Source organism: Labrus mixtus, chromosome 10 (genome assembly GCF_963584025.1).
Source record: "Labrus mixtus chromosome 10, fLabMix1.1, whole genome shotgun sequence".
NCBI classification, from domain to species: Eukaryota; Metazoa; Chordata; class Actinopteri; order Labriformes; family Labridae; genus Labrus; species Labrus mixtus.
The window spans coordinates 21,464,801-21,484,755 of NC_083621.1; the positions used below are offsets into that span (position 1 = coordinate 21,464,801).

The 19,955-nt window shown below is 39.4% G+C and overlaps 1 protein-coding gene across 1 annotated transcript; it reads right to left on the minus strand.

Annotated features, from left to right (window-relative positions):
• Positions 1-2,795: 2,795 nt before the first annotated feature.
• Positions 2,796-16,390, minus strand: syvn1 (synovial apoptosis inhibitor 1, synoviolin). The gene is made up of 16 exons (XM_061048733.1): positions 16,217-16,390; positions 13,188-13,339; positions 12,952-13,044; positions 11,971-12,123; positions 10,727-10,775; positions 10,173-10,276; positions 8,819-8,945; positions 8,611-8,710; positions 8,297-8,362; positions 7,848-7,964; positions 6,996-7,153; positions 6,569-6,715; positions 5,212-5,349; positions 3,933-4,116; positions 3,718-3,833; positions 2,796-3,618 (listed from the first exon to the last, which is right to left on the minus strand). The coding sequence occupies exons 2-16, from the start codon at positions 13,317-13,319 to the stop codon at positions 3,419-3,421; spliced, it is 1,884 nt and encodes a 627-aa protein (XP_060904716.1). The 5' UTR covers positions 13,320-13,339; positions 16,217-16,390; the 3' UTR covers positions 2,796-3,418.
• Positions 16,391-19,955: the final 3,565 nt, after the last annotated feature.

Sequence of the window (19,955 nt, forward strand, 5' to 3'; positions counted from 1 at the left end):
CCTACCTCTTACATCCTCGTTGAGAACAAATAGAGAGGGCTTTTTGATTCTGTTATTTTCTTCTTGAAAGTTAACCATGACAGTCTGATCAGTGTTACAAAATCTGCCCTTACAGAGTTTCACAATCTTCATTAATGCTTCACACTTATGATGGATTATGGTGCTGCAAAGCCTTTAAAAGTTACAAAGATCTGGAGTTTTCTGTGTGAAGTATTTGATACTGATCCAATTATTTACATTTTTTCGATTTATCTTACCTGGCACATTGTAAAGCTTTGTGGAAGCGAGTTGACAGAAACACTTCCAAACTTTGCTTTTTGGCATCTCATAAAATGTTTCTAACTTCTCATACTTTCATATACTCTCACTGACTTTAGTTTATACTTTAAATTCTTTTTTTTAAAAACCTACTCGTCTCCATGGCCTATAAATGATGTATAAATCTGATGTTTTATTTACATGTCTGTTTTTATTATGGAGCGTTCATCAGGATTCTTAAAGTACAGCCTGAAGCTACAGCTTTTGAGTCAACCAAAATGTTTGTGTTCTTAATCATGCCCGGGAGTCTGTTTTGTCCTTTGGTTGCACTCTTCAGGGCTGGTTAAGTTTGTGGTTGATGTAACTGTGTTTGCATTCAACTATTACAAAGATATATCAAACCCTAAGGCAACATTTTCAGCCATTGTTACCAATGTTCAAATCATTCTGTGATTTATTTGATACATTAAATTGATTTTTAAAGAGTAGTCTCTGAGTATAGTGTCTAATAGTGTATAACTTTTCAAAGAGCCATACAAATATAAACCGGATCTTTCTCTTCTTGTCCTCTTGCTTAACAATAAATATTAAGGTTCATTAAATACTGAGTTTAATGTGTTGGGTATTTTAAATGTATAAACACATTTGTCAATGAACAGCTACAGTTAGTTGACATCTTCTAACGTCCATATTTTGAACGCAATTTTCCTAGATGTTTCTCAATGGTTGCTAAAATGCAACTCATTGCACCTTGCCAGACTGGTCTAACATTTCATTTAAGCTTGTGTTTACAAGGGTTTACATTTTAATTTGGGACTCAATGTTTTTTTTATATTAGATATTTATGAAATATGCTGCATTATACATCTCTTCTTAATCAAAATGAACTCCTGTTGAAGCAATGTGGAACTGAACATTACGTTATTCTATAAACTGTTTTTACAGATGCTGTGATCATTCCAGGACCGTTTAGTCTTCTCGCCTTTTATGACCTTTTTTCTTGCCTATGGTAACTAATTACAAATACTCCAGTTACTGTCATTACTACTAAGTCATAGTAGGTCTTTTTGGGGAGTATATTTTGAAGTCTGCACTTTTACTTGAGTACTCATTACAACCAATCAATCAGTCTTTATTCGTATTGCGCCGATTCATAACAAATGCTATCTCGAGACCATAGACTGTAAATATCAATGGTTCAACGAGGTTGCCGTGACGCACATGTAGAGGGAGGCAGTGTGACCCAGGATGTGTACTACCACTAATTTATACATAATGAGCCAACAAAGTGTGTTTCCCTTGGATTTTTCAATCTTTTTTTTGTCAGAATTTACTCTTTTTGTGCCTTTAATGATCCGTTTAGTACATTTTTAAAGTACATGGTTTACCCTTTGCTGCATTTATGGTTCCAATTCTTTGTTAAGGGGAAAAAGGAAGTGAAATCTTCCAGGTAATTTGAACAAAAACAGAGAGAGCATGCTTAGAAATAAAATAACAGTTATGTCAGAAAAAAACACATTGCCATACAAGAATGACATCTATGAAAGTAGAATTAGAGGACGGTTTCCAGCACAACTTCACCAACTACCAAGGTCCATGGAGAGTAAAATGCTTAAAGAGGTCCAAAGCTCCAGCAACACGTGTAGTATGAAGATCAATATTAATACATTTATTAGGCCGACACGTTTAGGCTTTTGACCTTCAGTCATCGGCTCATGACCCTGATGAAGGTCACAAGCCAAAACATGTCAGACTACAAGTGTTGCTGGAGCTTTTTGACTTCATAAAAGTATTAATACCAAAGACTATTTTTTCTATTTAGATTTTTTTTTTCAGTTTCCTGTTTAAGTAGAGCAAACCTAAAACTAGTGTTGTAGTCATGACCACTCTAACCGAGATCAAGACATACCCAAGACCAGAGTGCTCCTAGACCGAGACGAGACCAAGACATTGAGGGATCGGGACCAAGTCCAGACCGAGGCAGGGTGAGACCGAGACGACACCAAGACCATAAATATCAGTGAAAAATCATCAACTGGTGTGCAGCAGGTGTGTCACTCACTTAGACCGTAACACTGGGAAGATTGCTGCCGTAACCTGGGGATAAAAATCTAACTACAATTGAATTTAAATGATTTGTTGTTTTAGAAAGCTGTATTTTCCTTCTTATCACAGTGATGACGTGGAAAAATAGCCTGTCAGTGGTGGTCTTGATTTAAAATCCAGAGTGTGCCCAGTCTGAGACAGAGACAAGACGAGAGATTCCTAGACAAGACAGAGACCTTTAAAAAGTGTTCTTGAGACCAAGACCGATTTCAAGTACTACAACACAACCTAAAACTACCTAAAGTGTTAAAATGGCTTCTCTTCTTTTCCTAAATGAAATGACTAAATGAAAAGTAGTAAAAGTTAGCATAAGTGTAGCCCTGATGTAAATGTGCATTTATTCATTCTGAGTTAATTCATGATCCTTGACAAGACTCAGCACTATAGTACCTGTTTGTGAACATGCAAACCAACACACCTGTTGTGCCAGCACCATTTAAGTCTTTCAGTTTATTCAGCATCATGTAGAGATCACCTTTTAAAACTCTTTATACAGTATATACACATCCAGATGGATCAATATGTTACAACATCTGTAGTGGCAACAGGGTAGGGATGGATGAAGAGGAAAGCTGTGGCTGTTGCAGTTGATTCACTTCCCTAGATTTGATTTCTCCAATGCTCTATTACATACTAATGTAAGGATTTGGGCCAATTTTATACTAAAGAACGCTGAAATAAACAAAATTCAAAAGTACAAGCAAGACCTTATCAACAGTAAAACTACCAAACACAAATCCAAATAATGTGTCTCTCAAATTGACCAGATCTTAAATTAAAATGAGAACTTTTTCGATTAAAATTTACAAACACCTGCAGGACTCTCATTGTAGTAATTATCCTACGGAAGAAAAAAAGGTGGCCTATTGCTTTCTGAAACAAGCAGTACAGATCATTGCATCCCTCAGTAGCCAAGAGTCCAACTCTACACAATAGAAATCTGTGGAAGGCAAGCGCCTACAGAAATAGAGACGATGAGAAACAAAAGCAACAATAAAGTCAGCTCAGAGTTCCCGTTGGTCCAGGGCATTATGTGTAAGGCAGAGCACATGGATCAGTTGTCAGGGGGGGGTGAGGATGATGGCGAAGATGTCTCTAATTTGCGGAGACGGCGACGCCTGAGCTCAGCGGTATTGGGTTCTCCATCCTCTACTGCCACTCCTTCCTGAATCTCTTCTGTTCCTTCTATGTCCAAATCAACAGGAGTGGAGTCTGTTGGCTCAAAGGAAACAGTGTCTCTGTCCTCCCCTTCAGCTTAAAAAATGAATATTCAGTTAAGGCCCACATTCTGTGATGTAATCCTCTTGGTTGTCTTCAAAGTATTTTGTAAATGTGATTTGTAACAATACTTACATCTTTGGGAGTCTTTTTCCTGTCTAGGGCTGTCCTTGCTACTGTCAGCTGCAGGAGATGAAGCGGCATGATTTGTCCTGCTGGATTCTCCAGTGATACCTTCAGGCTGAGGAGGACTGTGGAGAACACAGGGGCAGAAGGAAAATAAAAAAACTTAAATCAAAATTCATAAATTCAGAAAATATGTGGCTGACACTAAAAGAAGGCTCCATTACGTGAGCGTTGCAACAGTGCTTAGGTAGTGGTGGATGTTGAGCATGGCAGCATCCAGTAGGGTGTGAATATTCTGGAGACACTGGAGCCTGGCCTCAAGGCCCCGTCGGCCTTCTGCCTCCAGCTCCCTCAATTCCTCTTCCGAGAGTCGGGATAGAGACGGGGGAGGCGGCGGCATTGAAGACACTGGTGAGGGAGGAAAGGCAAAACGGAAGCTGGTCAAGTTGAGACAAAGTTGAAAAAAGGGCAGACGTAGGAGCAGAACATCAAGATAATATGTGGTGTGTGTTTAAAGGATCTCACAGGGTGATTGATGGTTCTCTATATAAAAGGTAGGAACCTTTGTTACCGGTCAAGGGTTCCACACGGAAGGGAAAACAGTTTTTTGACCGCTAAGCAGTTGCATTACAAGCAGGTATATTTTTGTATGGAAATATGGAGCCAGTGAACGTCAAATAAATGAATGGCATGATCAACAAGGCAAGTTGATTTCATTGATCCGACAAGGTAACGTTAGCGCGTCAGTGGCTTAAAGCGTTAGCTTTGCCTCTACAGGCAGGCCTAACACAATCTGCAACAACTCTTACCCAGAGTCTAAGACTTTTAACTTCCTCTGGGATCTATCCTGAGGGGTTAATATTTCTTCATTGTAATTATATTGTTAACTGTAAAACTAAAAGGATGCACTTTGACATTAAAAAGAGTATTTCTCATGTTGTGGTAAATGTTAGTGACTCTCACAGTGCATCCAGATAGTGTGGGGTTGTGGTTATGTCCGACACTTTAAAAAATGTTGATATGTATGTAAGAAAATATTTTCTCATACATAATACATCCTTTCACACATGTACTGCATTCCTGAAAAATTAACACTCCCCTGCTGGGCTGCACGTAGTGAGAATGTCAGAATCCACACTTTCCACAGACTTGTTCCTTACAGCCCGCTGGTACAAAGTTTGTGTGACGATCGCACTGATAAATGCAGCAGGTTATTGTCCTGGCTGTTCATGGTTACCGAGTAGGTGCGATTGTGACATTGTTCACATTAAAAAGAGTTTCTCTGCTTTATACTCTTCACCTCCGTCCTCCTCCTGCGAGCTCTACCGCTCTTATTTTTTGGTATAAAACAGTGAGCAGCCATGGCAGAATCAAGTCACTCCACTTTCTGTCTTTGTTGCAATCTGACTTTCCTGTCTCTCTTATTTTTCCAGTTTTATCAAAAGACTGCTAAGTCAATGTATTCATTTAAGAGTGAACGACAGAACAAAGTGCAGCACATACCAAAGGGGGGAGGTGGTGGCATGGGTAACCATGGTGCAGTGGGAAAAGGAGGAGGCGGGAAGGAAAAGGGGAAGCCCGGCATCGCCGATCCTGGAGCAGCAGTGGTGTCTGCAGACGATGAGGGCGGCTGGCTGGAGCCTAAAAAGAAATCAAACAGTTAACATTGGTTGTAGACATCAAGGTATTCTAAAGCAGTCTTTCTCAAAGTGGGGGTCCCAACACCCAGTGGGACATTCAAAAGTAACTACAAAAACTACTTGTCACTATAACATTTAAATGTAGAATTTTCACTACACGTCGAAATCTGTTTTCTTTTACTTTACTAATTCTTTCCATTTTCAAAAATGACACACATCAATCTTTAGCCAATCAAAATTGAGCAGCCTCTATGAGCGAGACTGATCAGAAAGTTGATCTACCTCTGAAAAGTAGCTACTACCTACTCTTAAAATGGACACATATTAAAAGTCAAAGACCACCAGGCGACCAGACTGAACATGACTCAGCTATTTAAAGAGCCACCAAATACCACCTGCGCATCTAAATCTCATAGGTATGAGCTAGCATACATCAGCGATGTGTGCTCTGCCTCAAGATCCTCGCCAACGAGTCTTTAAAGAAATCAAAACTTGAACGACACCTGAAACAAAAGCACCCAGCAGAAGCTGACAAATCCATATGCTATTTTAAACGAAAAGAAGAGCACCTAGCCGAGCAGTCTGCAACATTCAAGCAGCAAGCTAGTGTTCCTGAGCGGGCCCTGAAGGCCTCATTTCTGGCCTATTACCACATTGACTGTGCAAAGAAACCACACACAGTAGGTTCATAGGAAGTGAAAAAAAAGTATGTTCACTGTTAACAGGAACAGTAACAAAGACTGTTTATTACTAAAGCGATACATGTTGAGTGTCACTGAAGAGATAAAGATACTAACACGTGTACTGTTACTATAACTGTTAATATTGTTAAGAACATTACACTGATTATAGAAGAGAGACACATTGAATGTAATGAATAAATAACAAGAGAGAAAAATGCTAAACACATTTTGTTCACCATTATTGTTGTATATTAGTAAGACAGCATTTAATACTGTTTACAACAATACATTGAATGAAGTCAATTAATTACCATATTATTAATTACAAGTTTAAATTAATTAAAAATTAAAAGTTTGGGAACCTCTGTTCTAGAGTAAAAATAATATACAATGTCATGCCAGTTTAGGTGTCCTAATACAGTTTGCAGTGACATTGGGATAGAAATACACCAACAAAGGAGAACATTTAAATAAATAAAAAAAGTTAGTGAAAACTCAAAACTGTGGGGCCTCTTTTTTCACAAAAGGTCTCCTTACCAGCTGCCTGTGTAGCCTCTGTACTGTCTTGTGAAGCATCACCAGTCCCAGGAGCTGCAGCTTCTGCAGCAGGAGGAGGGACTGCAGGGAAGGGACCCCAGAAGGGGAACATGCCAGGTGGAAATCCAGGTAACATGCCTGGGGCGACTGAAAGTGACAAATGAAACAGTTTTGATGGCAGAGTTCATAAATTGGTGTGATGTCTGTCAAACAGGTGAATGTACCCAGCAATACTACAGTTGTATCTGTAAGTAGGAGTGTTGCTTCAAAGGCATTGTACTGCTTTGGGTAACTACAACACAGAGGGGGTTCTACATTTAAGGGCAATCACATGTCACACATCATAGACTGCTAGCTGTCATTTGGGCATCGGAATGCTTAATTAGTTACAAAGGTTGTGCTTATGTGTAATGGTTTTTACTCTCACCATTTGCAGGTGGGGCTGCAGGAGCATTAGCAGGTGCTGCAGGAGCAGGGGGCGGGGCCTGGGCCTGGGCTGGAGTTTGGTTGTTATTAGATGCACGGAGGACGTCCATGCGACAGGTGGGGCAGGTCTGTTGCCTCTGGAACCAAGAACGCAAGCAGCTGCGGGGAGGAAGAAAGGGCAACACAACATTACTTAAAGTGAGAATGTAAGACTTTTTTTATCCAGTAGATGTCGCCCTTGAGCACCAGCATGAAAACAAAACAGACAAACAGCTGTTTGGCAACGCCTCCCCAATTCTGAAGACTCCGCTCTTTCAGCGACACACCTCCAACCCCCCTCCAGTTATCAAATGGAACGCACCATAATTAAGCACCATTAACGCAAGCGGGCGACAAAATTGTCCTTTAGCACGCTTTAGTTAGCATGTAGCTTCATATTGCACATAAAGTGACACGGAATGACAGCGATCTAAACACACTCACGTGACATCCAAATAGGCAGTGAGTAATGTCAAATGAATTGCTGGGTCTGAGGAGGATATGTTATTCTTCTTTTCTCTAGTCCTTGACTAAAACCGCTTAATACACAAGGCCGTCACATCCATGAAAACATGATGTCAACACAATACGGCTTGTGGAACTCAATCATTGTAGACTCAGGACTCTCTGATTTCTGCTACATTTATGTGTAAAATGTTGCACATTCTGCCTTTAAAGCTTGTCCTTGATATAAGAGTAATAAAAAAGCAACATTTAGAAAGAATTCAACACTCTAACACTACACTATCTCAACTGTTTAGCTTGCGGTCTACAATGTTTCCTGCTGATTCAGAACGATCACTGCAGCACTTACCTGGAGTGAAAAATGTGATTACAAGGTAGTTTCTTGGCTCCAGTGACCATTTCCTCTCGACAGATGATACAGACGTTGTCAGAGGCCTGCAGGTCTTCAGGAGTAGCATCAGGGTATCTGAATATGGGAAGAAAAAAAAAATCAGAAGAGAAATAATTCAACACTTCTATAATACTGTCCTGAAAGAGGAGCTTCTAGACAAGCAACACTAACTCACCAGTTAAAATGAAAGGCTTAACATAAATTACACAAAAAGTACTGGTACGTCAGACAAATTAAAATAGTTAACTACAACCAAGTCACATCTTGTTAAAGCTACTTAGACCAGCTGGTAGGACAGGTGCCCAACCATTTGAATGAAAATGAAAACTGAGTTATGTTTATACTAAGGAATGTTTAAGTCTTATATTTATCTCTAGGAAATAGCGACTAGGCTTGACATTACTTACAATGTATTCATGTTGCGGATGGCTCTTCGAGACATTATAGCATCTGTTACAGCTTTCTTGAACTGCCTGAGAGAGTAGAAATAATACCAGAATCAAAACATGCCTTCATACAGAATTCTTGAATTATCCAGTGACTAACAAGAAAAGGTTACTTAAAGAGAGGAGTCATATCACTAATATTGGGAATAGCTGACCTACTACTCCACATTTAAAACATGTTTTTAGTCCTGTGTAAGATAGCTGATTGTTAAAAAGGAGATAAAACAAAACCAACTTTCTGATTTCCACAGAACCAAAGGAATACAAACGCTCACCTCATAGCCAGATACATAGGGCGGATTGCAAACAGGGGGAAGGTATGGACCTTTATCATGATGGTCATAAAGGCGATGTACAGGAGCACTTTGATGAAACCTAAATAAAAACAATATGAGTATGCTTGCCAACATTTCATCTTTCACTGCACAAAACAGGTAACGAAAAAAACAACATGACATTCAGAGCTCAAGCTGAATAGATCACCTGTGAAGAGCTCAGTGTACAGCATGTAGACGGCCTTATTGTCCCAAGGGTTTTCACTCTGCAGGTCAACTGTATGCAGCACGTACTTGATGAAGGTCGTCAACACCATGGTCAGCAGGATGGCATACTGATGATAGAGACATGTGGCTCAGGGTTAATACTTTCACATTTCAAAAGGAATCAGTCATACAATATGTACATCGTAAAGTCTGGGGGAGGATGTCATGTTGGTATATCCAGGACTTGTCCACTTTGCTGATCCGAGTCTCCAGCTCTTGATGGAGGTATGAATAGCTGTTGCATCTCTGAGGCTGTGGTCAAAAAGATTCCCCAAACTTTTGACCGGCTTTTCTTTGAAAAGAATGGAATATTGGTACCACTCAGGGAAAAGTGGAACTTGTCAGAGACTCTGCCTTTCCTCAGCACAAGTGATCTGGATTTGGCAGGATTCAAGTCCATGCACTCCCACTCGATGAGCCTCTCCAGTCCTCTGAGTATCTATCTAGAATCGTGAATCGTGCTTTGGCATGGTTCAGGGCAAAGGGGGTAAAGTGAAAGGAAGCAGCTAAGACTGTGGACGCCAATTTGCAACCGGACTCCAAGGTCGATCCACACCCATGAACTTTAAAGAAACCAGCCATTATCGTTATTTTTTTATTGTCAACCAAACTAAACCTGAACTCACAGACGATACCTGGGCTCGTTGCTCACTGCAGTCAAGTGAGAACAAGACTGGTGGCTTGGCAGACCAGTATGCTAACCCAGTCTTGTGTTTTCCAGTCATGAGAACTAGTCCTTTCTTTTCAATTTGTAAATGTAATGTGCCAATAAAACATATAAAGAATGGGCACAGGCAACACACCTCAGAGTCTCATGTCTTTGAGGGACCAGTCCAAGTAAAGTGGCAAATTAAATGAAACTTAACTCCGTGTCTGAAACTGGAGTCCTGATCTCTGGTTTGAAGCATTATAAAGTGTCAAATAAGACATAGGACACCTTAAACTGTTGATAGCTGAAAACCTACATTAAGCAAGAATAGTGGAACATTCCACCTTAAAAATGACATAAATTGATCTGTCCAGTTCCCAAAATGCATACAACAGAGAGAGTCAACTTATAAAATGGCATATCAATTTCCAAAACCAATGACATTTCTCATGTTCAATGTGGTCTTTGTGCTCATTTCAAAAACTCAATGTTTTTCAAATCCTCACATTCTATTTCATTTCTTTTTTTTAACATTTTACACAACGTACAAACTTTGTAGTCAATTAGGTGGTATTAAAGATGGATCAAATATGTCCTCACAGTTAAAATAGAGCTTAAACTCAGCTTTAATTAAAGTATGACAAACCTCAAATCCAAAAACCAGCTGGACTGAGGCTCCCCGAGTGATGATGCTCTGACATGCATGGGTGACAAACAGGAAATCCATGATCGCCAGCAATCCCATGAGAGCTGTGAGAAATAGAGAATTTACATATATATAAAAAACACTGCATCATTCTTTGAGGAGGAGAGGAAACTTCATTGAACACAGACAAACATGTCTTTATTACAATCAAAAGTAAACATGAACATTAAACTATAAATATATTATTAAAATGACTCTGTAGTCACAGGAGAGCTAGAGGCTGTCCTGGGTTTAAATACAGCAGTCTGTATGAAATAAACAGTCACTTGGATAGCTACTGAGTTCATCTGCTATGGTGTTCAACTTAAGGTGTTTTACTTTGTAAGTGTCAACTTCTCTCATTTCTGTCATGAGGATCCACTGAACTGTAATGCACCTGGCCTCATGTGCAAACAGAAACATTTGCAAAGAGTTTCGAGATGAGAAAAACAAAGGAAGTGGACAGAGAAGGAAATAAAGAATAATTTCTGATGTGGCTGATAACTTGTACTTACATAAAACTCTCATGTGAAAAATCCAGGATATGTTTGGACTCCTTTCCATCTGGTAGAAGAGGAATTAAAAACACATTCAATTATTGAATCATAACTGTGGGTAACTGGTCATTGTATATAAGATTACCATATCAGAAGTACAGAAACCTGTGATGGGTTCATCTTGATACCGATGTCTGCTATCTTTAATAGCAGATCAGTAGAAGCCTTTTTCACCTTCCTTTCCATTACTAAACTTTTTACTGTCTTTTCCGTTGAGCCATTTTTTAAAACTCTGATCTAGATCGTTTCCCGTAGGTAGAATCGCATGTATATAGGAACAATGGTACATTATATTAAAAACACAAACTTCTTTTGATTTGTACTGGTGGCTTTTGATCACAACTGATCTTGGTTTGCCTATAGCTTTGTGTGTGGACACAAGTGGGCTCTCTCAATATGCAGTTCTATACTCAAGTATATCTCAGAGGAGTATTACCTCAAAACTTATCATTGAACTATCTTCTTTGTTTTCTGGTACATTATAAACTGATATTCTCTCTCAATGACCTTCCCTTTTGGTCAGCGAGTTTGCACTTTTAAGATGTTTCTCATCATCTGCTGCCCCGTCTACAGTCTCGTCTCCACCTTGTCAATGAAGTCCTCTGCTTCTCCAATTCTCTGGTGTATTTTGATAACTTTGTCATCCAGCTGTTGACCTTTCTTAAGTCTTTGATTTCTACTAGAACCCTCTCCAAATGTACTTTCCACTTTTTGTTGCATTTCTGCCTTCCGCCATCTTTCCTGTTGTTAGCATACCACCTCATGGTTCTTTGTCCTCCTGGTGAAATCTGGCTTAAAATTCTTACGTCCTTCCCTTGTTTCCATCTTAAGTTCAAAATATTTAGGAGGGTTTATTTAGTAATATGCAGGATGATATTTGAAGTACTGTCGGCGGACACAACGTATTAAGTTGCCGTCTGCGGTGGGGCAGAACCTGACGCCCCATTACTAAACTTGTTAATCAACTGTTTTTTTTTATTAAAACTTACAAGAAGGGCGAAACTAAAATTAAGTCCATAAATGATCAGTTTTAAAATATCAATACATTTTCTTTAAACTATTGCAAGAACCCTCATATACTTTAGTATATCCAGAAGCTTTTCCCAAATCTCGGTTCTGCCTTCGTATTCTGTAGACACATCAGGTGGATTCAGTTTACTGTGTTATGTATTAGATTTGGAAGTTTAGCTCTCATCACTCACAAAGTCCACCCGGTCCTCAGCCAGCCAATGAAAGCACTTGAGGAAGAGCAGGAGGGTGAAGAGGGCAACAAAGCGAGGGGAGAAGTCGTCCCTGAATACAGTGAATGCAAGGCACGTCTCGGTCACTGCGTACCAGGAGCGCTCAATGAGATGCTGCATGTAGAGAGGAAGACATGTAAACAAACATAATACAGATCATGCTTTTAAAATATGTAAAATACAAGTTTAAATTGTTCTCATTTAAAGAGGTCATATTATGCCCTTTTTGGGGTTTGTATATTTAATCTATGTACCTACTAAAGTACGTTCACAATAGCTGAAGTTATAAAAAAGTGTCTGTTTTCATGAACTGCCGCTCCATGCACCGGCTCTCTTCTGACTCTCTCTCTAATGCTCTGAAGTGCCCACGTTCAGAGTCCCCACGTGTGCCAAGTCTGATCTGATTGGGCGGCCTGTCGGCTCTGCCGTAATTGGTCAGTCGCTCAGCACGGTTCTCGGAAATGTCACGCCCCTTTTACCATATTGGGAATGCAGCCACTTTGGCTCCGAGGGGAGCAAAAACATTAGCACCTTAGCACTACTGTGCTACCGCAGGCTACGGCATATCGTGGGCGTGCTACAGAAGTTAACGGGCATGCAACATGAGCTGCTGGGCTTGCCACAACGAGCCAATGGACTTAGATCAGTGATATCACACTGACAAGACGTCACACTGGCAAATTTTTTTCGAGGGGGGCTAGAACCGAGCGTTACATGCAGCTAATGCTACAGCTAACAGGAGGAGTGGGAGAAGCTGCGTTTCCGCAGACTTTGAATTTTTGCACATAGATGTGCCTAAACATGCACAGGACACTTGGAAAACACACTAAAGAGCATATAAAACCAGAAAAAGCATACTATGACCCCTTTAACACCAAGAAACTAATGTGAATGTTATCACAAATGTGTGAAATGATCAAAAGAACATAAACAGAACTCTACCTCCATTTCTGCAGCTCTTAGCTGTCCAAAGAATACTTTCCTCATGAACTTTCCCAACAGAAACACCAGAACAAAGGCCTGAATGTACAACACCTGTTTTCATAAACACAACAAACAACAGAACTGTTTGTTTTCTCCTCCACAAATTCAATTTGATCCTTCAATAAAATGTATAGACACAAATATGGGTTCAAATCCTCAAATAAGCTACACCTTCCTGCTGGAACTGCTCTTACCGCCATGCTGGGGCTGCTTTTGGTTAGGTAGACCACAGTTGGGTAGAACTGGTGTTTGAGGAGGTAAGCATGTGCCACCACAGCCCCAGTCAAAGCCAGACTGGTGGCTGTCACCAAGGCTGCTCGTACCATTTTGGAGTCAGCTACAGACACTGCAGTGAGGAAACAGAGGAAGAGAAAGAAGAAGAGGCAGAGGGTTGTTGAATGTGAAAGCAGATTGATGGAACAGAGAAACATGCAAATAAATAGGAGAGAATGTTTGCCTGAAAGAAATCTGTTTCTGCTGTGTTCATTTTACTGACACAGAACTGAGCAACAATAAAGGATTAAAACATCATCAAACCAAAAACCAAACTTTTCACTCCAAATGTTGAACATATTGGTACCCACTGCATATACAACTAATGTTACAATTAGTTCCTTCCAGCTCCTTCCTATTATAATTATTTGTATGATTATTATTATAAACCTTTTTGTCAGAGACAACATTGTCACTCTTAAGGTAGTTTTGATTTCATGAACGATACGTGTTATCCATAGTTAGTTGCGTAGCTGACATTATTGACAGGCGGTTGCGATGTAACTGTTCGTCAAGAGGCTTAAAAACCGCCTCAGCTCTCAGCTTAACTTTCAGTCAACCTAACGACTGGCTGAGACAGGATTTCCAGCATGGCGGCTGCTGCCGATGAGCCTCCGGAGCCGCCTGAAGTGACAGATGGCTGACGTCACTCAGGCTTCATCCGTTAATATTTACATTCTATGGTCCTATCGCTGTTCTAACCAGACACACAGAGCTCTGCTCATATCATACAACATGTCAGAATATTTGTAGTAGACCTTTTCACTTGTCTCTAAGAAAAGTAATAAAAACATGAACATATTATTCACACTGCCTATTTATTCAGTTCAAAGTTATTATTTTTCAGTTCCACAAAGTAAACATTTTTGGGGGATTAAATGATCATTTTGTATCCAATAGAACTAAATAATAAAAACATTAAATTGGGCTGAATCATCCTATGTTTTAATGAATGGTTAAATCTGATTTATTCATCTTGTAAAGGAGAGATGCATGCACCACAATTTAGGAATAACTGATGAGACACGGATGGCAGGGTTTTAGCAAAACTTAATATAATTTTGCACACACCAATATGATTTGTCTTTTTAAAATGAATATGGTCAGACCTAAAACACATAGCGCATTTATGTGCACAGGGAAGCACTTGATTCATGCTTTTATCACCTGTAGAATTGATTCCTGTAATGCTCTTCTTTCTGGTCTTCTGAAAAAGACTATTTCTTAGTTGCAGCTTCTACAAAATTCAGCTGCAAGAGTGCTGACGAAGACCAGAAAGAGAGCGCACATTACACCGATATTAAAGTCTCTGCATTGGCTACCCGTTTGTTTTAGAATTGATTTTAAGATTATCTTATTGGTTTTTAAAGCTGTTAATGGTCTTGCCTATTTATCCCATTTGCTTTTAACTTATGAGCCCACCAGAAGACCTGAGTGGTCTTTTAGTTGTTCCAAACGTCCAGACTAAAACCTACGGTGAGGCATCTTTTTATTACAATGGCCCCCGTCTGTGGAACAATTTACCTGGAGACCTGAGGTCAGAACACAATGTAAACATTTTTAAAAGCAAACTCAAGACCTACCTTTTTAAGTCTAGCTTTTAACTGAATCTCATTTTATCTAGTTTTACTACATTTTTAACCTCCTGTGTTTCCTCATTAAGAATTAATGATAGCGTTGGGGCACTGGTGGTGCATTGGTTAGTGCGTATGCCCCATGTATGGAGGCTGTAGTCTTCCAAGTGGGCGGCCCAGGTTCGAATCCGGCCTGTGGCTCCTTTCCCGCATGTCATTTCCTACTCTCTCTCTCTCTCTCTCCCTGGTTTCTGACTCTATCCACTGTCCCATCTCTCAATTAAAAAGGCACAAAAGCCCAAAAATAAATCTTAAAAAAAAAAGAATTAATGATAGCGTTTCCTCAGTCCATCAGTACCTGTTTTTATCTGGTGATTTTACCTTAGTTTTTGGATCGTGGGGTAGGGGTGGGGGAGGGAGTCATGTTGTTGCTGTTTGATTTATGTTGATGTAAAGCACTTTGTGATACATTGTTGTATGAAAAGTGCTGTACAAATAAAGTTTGATTGATTGATACAACACTTGTGTATTTTCTCTTCATGTGTGGAAATCTCTCTAATACTAAGTATCTTAAAATTGAAATGTAATTGACCTGCTTCAGATGAGACAATGATATTAAAAACAATGGGATGCGTTTTTCATGTGTTGGTGGGAAGCTTTTTTTGAGGAACTAATTATTAATCTAGACAGGATTTTCTTCAAGGTTTTTACATTTTCCACAGTTATTATTTGCGCATAATATTACACACCATTAAAACATCTATGCAAAGAAATCAAAGTGTTTAGTTTGAGATAGATCAAAAGGACTAAATACTAAGTCATGTTTATGAGTTCAATAAAGACTAAACACACCTCACATCAACACTTCAGCTGAAATGACTGATGTCGTAAAGATACATCAAATTTAATTTTCAGTTTTATAGTTTTATATTTATTATTATATTTACATGGATGGAAAGAGAAACTGAATAGCATGGTGTACACTCCCACTTTTATGGCTGCTGCATCTTTCCCTCCGATGCCTACTTCCACATATTAACAGCATAAAAGTCATCCTGGTTTTTAAACGAACCACTTTTAATAAAATAAAAAGCAACATTAATCCACCCAAAGAAGAAGAAGCTACTTAAGCTAACTTAGCTCGCTAACATTTTAGCCAATTTAGTAAAACATCCAAGTCTTTAAGGGAGCTGAGCAAAGTCGGAAAACAATTATAGACTAATTGTAGACTTGATAACACGTTGGTTATGTGTTTGTTTGTTGAAGTACAGTGACTTTGCTTCAGAGATTAACTGTTAAAGACACTTAGTTATGTTAGATAGAGCTAGCTAACGTTAGCTGAGTAGTGTAGATGCAGCTGTCAGAGCTCGACTCACCAACTCGATATCTACCAAAGTCTCGCTTCTTGTGTACTTTGACGGATCCCTCCTGCTTGAATGTCGAGCTAGTCCATTTTATCGCTTCACATTTGTCGCTTACAGCAGGTATTCTCCTCGACTGTCGGGCTACGTGTTTATCAAAGGCTCGCTGATAGAAAGCCACGTCACATCCGGCCGTCACGCAACCAGACGCATCGCTGACACGTTACCTGTTTTCTGTCACTTCAAGCAGAGCCAAAGATACTTTTCACAACTTTTAAAATAAAATTAATATTTGTGTTGAATCGAATATGCTGTGTTTTTTTGCGAGCAAAAGGATACATTTTATTTCCAATTAAAAAGTGATGCAGCTTTAGGAAGTTTACGGTAAATATAAACGTGGACCAATGGGAAGTTGTCAGGTTTGTTCTGACAGCAGACCTGTTTTACCTATTGTTTTAACCTATGGGTTTTACTCATTTGTTTACATAGTCTATATGATGCAACATTTGATAGATTTATTATAAAACAATGACCAACGTAGCCTTTAAATGTATATTTTTCTGCAGACTTGACACTCCAGATACAGATTTGTTTTTCCAACTTTGGGCAAAAATACGATCACTAAAATGTTACTTTATTTTCTTTTAATGTTTAGGATAAACGACTAACAAATTAATTGCTGTTTTTTCCCTTTCTTACCAACTAAACAACATAACCAATAGTGTCTTTCGTTGGTGGGCGGGGCTTCAGCACCTCTTGTCTTCTGATTGGCTAGCTCCATCAACGATGTTGCCCTTTCAAAATAAAGGTTCTACTCGTTGGACAGCGCAGTCAACACTAATTATGTTGTGAAATATAGATAAACGGGAAGACAGCCGTGCGAAGCTTAGCTACGATCACAGACAGTGTTCTTTTTGGCGGCTATGATGCTTAATTGATTATCATAATTGAATAATTTACTGTTGAGATCAGAAAAACCACCTGCAAATCATTGCCTTTTAAAAATGGTTGGAATCCCCCTGCTTTAACCATTTGAAAATGACGTTTATAAAAAAAAAAGTTTTTATGAACGTATTCCTGTATGACTTTACTCTTAAAGGCTTTTACGTAAATGTATAACTTTAAATGTCGTAATGTTACGACTTTAATCTCTTGGATTTTTTCTTCTATGTGGCCCAAATCTTCTGTCATACACCTGAGGGACCATCACATCAGGTCCATTTTAAAAATGAGAGCACTCGTAACCCCACTGTGGATGTAACCTACTGTGGACAGTAAAGTGCTCTCAAAAGACTCATTAGAATCAGACCCTAATGACATAATGACATAATGACTCTCATTATGTTTGTACCTACTGGTACTGTCTCTCTGTCAATGAGCATTATGAAGCTTCAGATGTGGAGGAGCCTAAAACTGTTTGTGACCAACTGAAGATCAACTGTACAAATATATGATGATTGCTAAAAACATTACACAAAACATAATCATATTTAATGCAACAAAAACATTCACTTGCTGCAATCGTTTATTCACCTGCTGCAAAAATCATTTACCTGATACATTTTTCTCGCCTGCTGCAAACATTTGTAACTATTTTTTCCCCTGTTGCAAAATACATGTTCCTGATGCACTTTCTTTATTTTGCTGGAGTTTGAGCTCCTTACTGAACAGCAAACAAGAAGTAGCAACAGTGGTAAAGCTAGCCAACTAGCTAAGTTTTGAACCTACAAGCATTTGATGTTATGTTGTTCTCCTTAGGCTGCCCAAAGGCTTTAAATGACCTTCAGTCAGCAGATTGGGTTCCTACCTTTAGCCTTAATAATGAGAAATGTAAGTCCATATCAGAGGCCTCATACCTAAGAGAGGAGAGGACAATATTCCAGAGAGCAGATACAAAGATGCACAAGAGGAGCAGATGCTTTACTGGATGTCCACCAGTTAGCTTAGAGCCCTGGGCCATCACTGACATGAACCTGACATCAACACAGTATTAATAAATTGTTTTGGCAGTGTAGCCATATTTGAATAACACAAAAGTGATTCTGACAAAAAAAAGGGCAACCTTTGAATTGGGCTTACACAATGTGATGAACTCACCTGGTTCAGTAAATACATCAATAATTCACTAAAATAATAAGATCCTTCTCCCATATGTTCTTTGCAGTTGCAGGATGCCAGACACGTGTTACATTGGGTGACATTGAAAGGATGGAAGATGTTTTGTGGCACACCACAACAGAGCTGGGGAATTTTGAACTAAAGCTTTGGACACCCATTTTAGCCTACAGTCATTCGAGCAGATTGATTCTGCCTGTGTCAAATATACTGAAAAAAATGAACGGTTAAAGGCTGCCTTGATCATTGTGATGATAAATATATCAAATGATATAGGCTACTGTAAACAAGACATCAGAACCAGCCTGACAACTTCCTATTGGTCCACGTTTGTATTTCCTGTAAACTTCCTAAAGCTGTATCACCTTTACCAGCTCGTATTCTGAGGATTTGATTCAATGCAAACATTTAGTTTTTTTGCTAAATTCTGCTGCGACTGAGACTACATCTTCTCTGACACATTTCTCTGGTTCAAGGTCTGTAGCTCCACGGTTTCTTTGGCACAGGTTCAATCATATATTTCATAAGGACCTCTGGCTCTCTATCTCAAATTTAAATTCAAATTCAGAAGGGCTATACAAGCATGGACAACGTCTCTCAGGCTGTAACAGGATTGGCCTTATTTTGCTGCCTGTGTTCTTCCAGTATGTGCTGCAATTTATTTTGGTCAGAGAGTGACTCCAAGTCTGGGACTTTTTTTCTAATCTGGTTGAAGAACCCTTCTCTTATGTGTTCATATTTCCTGCAATGCAACAGGAAGTGAGTCTCTGTCTCCACCTGTCTATGTGGACAGAGCTCACACAGTCTGTCCTCTCTGGGCAGCCAGCTGTGTCAGTCTCTATGTTCAGGTTGTGATCACTGAGTCTGCACATGGTTACTGTCTTTCAGCACGCTCAGATAATCTACTACGCTCCACCGCCTGTTTACAGCCAAATAACACTGAAGTTTGCTTTGACTTTTTGGTGTGCATGTCCAATAATTCATATACCTGTCTGTTTCTCTCTCTCTAATTTGATTGGTCCAGATGTTTTGAGGGCTGTCCTGAGGCCTGCTGCTGTTGGACGGTGTGAGCCTCATGATCAGCTGGCTGAGGAGACTCACTGTTCTCCTCTTGGTAATGCACAACTTTTAACTGTAGGAGATGGGGTCACTGCTTTTTAGTGTTCATAAAATTTGATGTCTCTTTTTAGGATTCTAATTAAAAGAGGGAATTGTCACAGCTATTGCTGGGGGTGTTTCTGAGGACTAGGATGCTTGTACAAATCTGTTTGCAGAGTCTATTGGGTGTTTGTCCCATTTATCAAAATCTTGTGGCATTGTGGTGAAGAGGCATGTAAACCTAAAGGCAAAGCTTTCGATATACCAGTTGAACTTCATCCAACCCTAATCTATAGTCCTGAGTTTTTGCTAAAAATAAAAAAACAGGATTGTGGATATGGGCAAAATCAGTTTCCTCAGGAGGCTGGCTGGGCTCAGCCTTGAAGACAGGGTGAGGAGTTTATATTATGGAGAAAGCTCGCAGTCTGCTCTGTGGTTTGAGTGGTTAGTAGTACCACCAGGTTTGTTTATTGAGTTGTATTCCCTGGGTGTTTGTATCTTGCTTAGTATTACTAGAACAAATTACAAAATAAAACCATAA